The following is a 4,675-nucleotide window of genomic DNA, read 5'->3' on the forward strand; positions in this document are numbered from 1 at the left end:
TGTTATAAACACTAATTAGATACATATATGTGTCATTTTATGCTAATTAGGATCCGTGTGTGCTCAAATCCTTCACTTGACACCTAGCATCCTTTATCGATCTTACATTCGAGCTACTCACTACAGGTGAGTTCATACCCCTTAACTTATCTTTTAAATGATTTTAAATGCTTTTAGGGTGGGGGTGGGGAATACAAGTACAAAACATGTTAGTTATTAAATCAATCAAATGTGATTTATAACTATGTTTCAAACAAAGAATTCCATATGCTTCAAACAAAGGATTTCATTGACTTTAAACTGTGTTATCAAACAAACTACTTTTAAATCATTTTATAAACTGACATCAAGTCGTTATTATTTAATGTTTAAAACCCCTTAAATGTATTACAAAACCTCTTTTAAACTTATATACTGTCAAACGCATGTCTATATATGTATAGTTATATAAATAAGGTTTTAAGGACTTAGGACTGCTAACTCGCTTTATTTACTTTTCCTTGTTTCGATGTGGACTTAGGGTATCGGTTATTTGTCCGAGTGTCATCTAAATCCTAGTTATATATTAAGTATACATATGTAGATATAGAACTACGATCAATCAGTTCAGTACCTTTGGGTAGCAAAGGTATACATTCAGTCATTTATTCAATTATAGAAATCACTAGTAAACTATAATAGGTATAGTTTAGGAGAATACTATCATATACAAATAATATAACAGAGAATATTATAACAGAGAATACTATAATACAGAATACTATAACAGAGAATACTATAATAGAGAATACTATACAGAGCATACTATATAGAGAATACTATACATAGAACACTATTAGTATAACAAGTATACTATAACAAGGTTCAGAAATAACATAATGTGAGATACTACTTCATGACACGGTGACCATTTCGTTGTGTCACATTTTGTAACCAGAATCTCCTGGAGGGAGAGCGTGAGTTTACATATAGATCTATATTGGATTGACTATCCTACACCTTTGCTATTCGCTACAGTGGGATTTGCAAGTTTACGGGTGCCAAATACATTTCTTCCGACGTCTTTCATCGTCGTGTCATAGCCAGTTTAGTATGGTAACAATCTTATCACATTTTTCCTTAAATTAAACTATTGGTTTTAAGGTAGTTATTACTTCAGTAGTTAATATAAATAATACTACAGTGCACATACATTTTCCCATTATATTCAAATTGTGATCTTCTCACATAAAGGGTAATATAGAACTATATTTTGGTAATGATAGTCATATTTGGGAAAAGAATCCACTTTTCATAGAATCAAACATTCAAAACAGTCGGGTCTCGGTAGAAGACTACTTTTTATACTAGTAGAAAATATAGGTTTTCTAGGAGTTTTCAAACATATACAAACATTTACATTGAACATCTACAAACATTTTCATCGAACTTATACAAACATTGACACTAAATACTTATGAACTCACCAGCTTAAATGCTGATCTACGCTTTCAAAATAACTTGTATTCTCTGGTCATTAGTAGACAGGTACCGATGGCAGGTTTTGAGAAGATGGAGCACAATCAAGACTCGTCTTTTATTTTGATTATTCATTTTTGGTGTCTTATTACTATTAAAGATCACACATGTATGAAATTATACTATTAATGCAATGGATGATGTTGTTGCTTATTTACTACTTTGCATTGTTATGATACTATACATGACGTCCTCTGCCCCTGAACATTTCCTTCGTTCTGGTTTTGGGGTGCGATAATAAATGGTACATTGATAGTAGTTGCTCTCATCACATGACTAGAAAGTAGGAGAATCTGTGTGATTATCGAAGTTTAAAGAATGCAGGAGTGGTGAACTTCAGAAACAATCAAAAGTGTAAGGTAAAAGGATATGGCAAGGTCACGAATGGCAAGTTTACTGTTAATAGAGTGGATTATGTCGAAGATCTTCAACATAACTTGATAAGTGTTTCGCAACTTGTTGTGGGCACTGACAATGAAATGGTGTTTAATGAAGAAGGTAGCATAATTTCGAATGTCAATACAAAAGAAGTTTTGCTTCCATTCAAACAAAGAGGCCACATGTTTAGTTTGGAAACAAATCCTATTGTGGGCAAACCCTCAGTGTGCTTACTTTCAAAAGCTTCATTAGACATTAGTTGGCTTTGGCATCAAAGACTTTCACATTTGAACTTTCGAAATTAGAATAATTTGGTGGTTTAAGATGTGGTAAGAGGTTTACCTATTTTAAAGTTTGATAATGAACAAGGAAAACAACATAGACAACGACATCCGATTACCATTAATTCAAAGATTGGCGAACCATTGGAATTACTTCACATTGACTTATGTGCTTCATCAACAGTTGAAACTCTCAACAAGAAATGGTACATTTGATTATTGTTAATGATTTTTTTCGATTTACTTAGGTTTATTTTCTCAGGTTGAAATCCGAAGTTGCTCAAATAATGATTGATTTGATTAAAAAGATAGAGACAAGCTTAAAGAAGAAAGTTCAAAAAATCAAGAGTGATAACGGTTCCGAATTTAAGAACAATGTTCTTGATTCATCTTTAGTTGACAAGAGAATTTCACATAAATTTTCGTCACCCTACACACTGCAGCAAAATGGAGTTCTCGAAAGGAAAAATCAATCTCTTTGTGAAGCAGCACGAATAATGCTCATTTTTGGGAACCTTCCTCAATATTTGTGGGCTGAAGCAGTCTCAACTGCATGTTTTACTCAAAATAAATATTTTATTCATTGAAGATCCAACATTACTCCTTATTAAATTATCAATAACCGAAAACCTAATGTCAAATTCTTTCATGTTTTTGGTTGTAGGTGTTTTATAAAGAATCTCAAGGATAATCTTTCGAAATTTCATTCCAAAGCTGATGAAGGAATTTTCTTGGGATATTCTCACAATTCAGTTGCATATCGAGTGTTGAATACACGAACAAAGAAAATTGAAGAAACTTTCAATATTACCTGCAATGATTATTATATCAAACAAGTTGACAAGTGTTTCGAACAAAAACCAATTCTTAATGAATCAAAAGTTACATCTGAAAGTCTAGATTCAGGTGATATCGATTATGATTTAATTTCTAGTGTTCCCAACAGAGCTGCAGATGCTGAATCAAATGTTCAAGATAATCAAATTCCGGAATTGTCAAAATTGAAGTTGTCGAGGGGGAGAATAGAAGAATGGATGATACTGTCGAGGGGGAGCAACTTAAAATTGAAGTTGTCGAGGGGGAGCAAAATATGTTGAATAAAAATCAAGATGAAACTTTTCATGATCTAAATGGTAATGTTTCTGTTACAGGTTCCAAAAATGAACATATGTCTGAAGATGCACCTTTAGATTTTGATCTAGCATATCATCTAATGGATGGATGGGTTGAAAGTCATCCTAAAGAACACGTGATTGGCAATCTTCATCAAGGAGTATTAACCAGAGCTCAAATGCGTGCAAAGAATGAGGTCCTCAATAATCATCAAGAGTTTTTCATGTTTAATGTTGTTATTTCAAAAATTGAACCAAAGTCAGTTAAGGTTGCAATGGAACACTCTGATTGGGATGTTGCAATGCAATCTGAATTAGTTGAATTTCAAAGGAAAAAGGTTTGGAGATTAATTCCTAAGCCAAAATATGTGTCAATTGTCAGATTAAAATGAATTTTTGAAAATTAAACCGACAAAGATGGTAGTATTGTTTGAAATAAAACTAGGCTTGTTGTAAAAGGTTATTCTCAACAAAAGGTATTGATTATGAAGAAACCTTTGCCCTTGTCGCAAGACTCGAGACTGTTCGAATATCTTTAGCGTATGTAACTCATAAAGATTTCGATGTTTATCAAATGGATGTCAAATGTGCATTTTTAAATGGTGAACTCTAAGAGACAGTGTATGTGGAACAACCTCTAGCTTTTGCTAAAAAAATATCCTGATCATTGTTATCTTTTAGATAAAGTTGTTTATGGGTTAAAACAAGAACCAAGAGCATGGTATGGAATATTAACATCTTTCTTAAAACAATCAAAATTTAAACAAAGATCAGTTGATCCTACTCTATTTTGAAGGAAAGTTGGGGATCATCTAATGCTTGTTCAAGTTTATGTGGATGATATTATTTTTGGCTCTATTGACCCTGTTTTTTTCTAGTGAATTCGAAAATCTGATGAAAAGAAATATTGAGATGAGTATGATGGGCAAAATTAAGAACTCTCTTGGGTTGAATATTCATCAAAGCAGAGAAGGAATTTTTATAAATCAAGAAAAATACGCAAAGAATCTTCTTGCAAAATCTGGAATGACGAATAGCACAAAATTGTGAGTGCCAATGTTGACCGGAACAAGGCTTAGACCTTCTTTAGACAAATAAATAGTTGATCTTACTTTATATAGAAGCATGATAGGTTCATTACTTTATCTCACTAGAAGTCGACCTGACATTATGTTTTATGTTTGTAATTGTGCTAGATATCAATCGAATCCACGTGAACCACATTTAACAACAATAAAGCATTTTTTTTGATATCTCAAAGGTTCTATTTCATTAGGATTGTGGTATCCTACGAAATCAGGAATCTTCATTTCGTTCATATCTCCGTTCCCTTCATAGATCTCAATTAGGGCTTCCCACAAAGCCTTAGCAGAAGTGTACTCCATG

General features: G+C 32.6%; 1 protein-coding gene across 1 annotated transcript; it reads left to right on the forward strand.

The window, feature by feature from the left end:
* Positions 1 to 1,997: 1,997 nt before the first annotated feature.
* Positions 1,998 to 4,339, forward strand: LOC145035914 (uncharacterized). Its single transcript, XM_078984415.1, has 8 exons — positions 1,998 to 2,109; positions 2,266 to 2,383; positions 2,440 to 2,732; positions 2,931 to 3,230; positions 3,329 to 3,558; positions 3,735 to 3,876; positions 3,971 to 4,010; positions 4,168 to 4,339. Exons 1-8 carry the CDS (start codon positions 1,998 to 2,000, stop codon positions 4,337 to 4,339), a joined length of 1,407 nt encoding a protein of 468 aa, XP_078840541.1.
* The last annotated feature ends 336 nt before the right edge of the window (positions 4,340 to 4,675 follow it).

The sequence above is a fragment of the Lactuca saligna genome, chromosome 3, assembly GCF_052625555.1.
Source record: "Lactuca saligna cultivar CGN05327 chromosome 3, ASM5262555v1, whole genome shotgun sequence".
NCBI classification, from domain to species: domain Eukaryota; kingdom Viridiplantae; phylum Streptophyta; class Magnoliopsida; order Asterales; family Asteraceae; genus Lactuca; species Lactuca saligna.

Coding starts and splice junctions, on each gene's coding strand:
- LOC145035914 (XM_078984415.1), top strand. CDS start 1,998: ATGGTGTTTAATGAAGAAGGTAGCATAATTTCGAATGTCAATACAAAA. Junction 2,733..2,930: donor TGAAGCAGTCTCAACTGCAT/GTTTTACTCAAA, acceptor CTCACAATTCAG/TTGCATATCGAGTGTTGAAT. Junction 3,559..3,734: donor TTGAACCAAAGTCAGTTAAG/GTTGCAATGGAA, acceptor AAATAAAACTAG/GCTTGTTGTAAAAGGTTATT.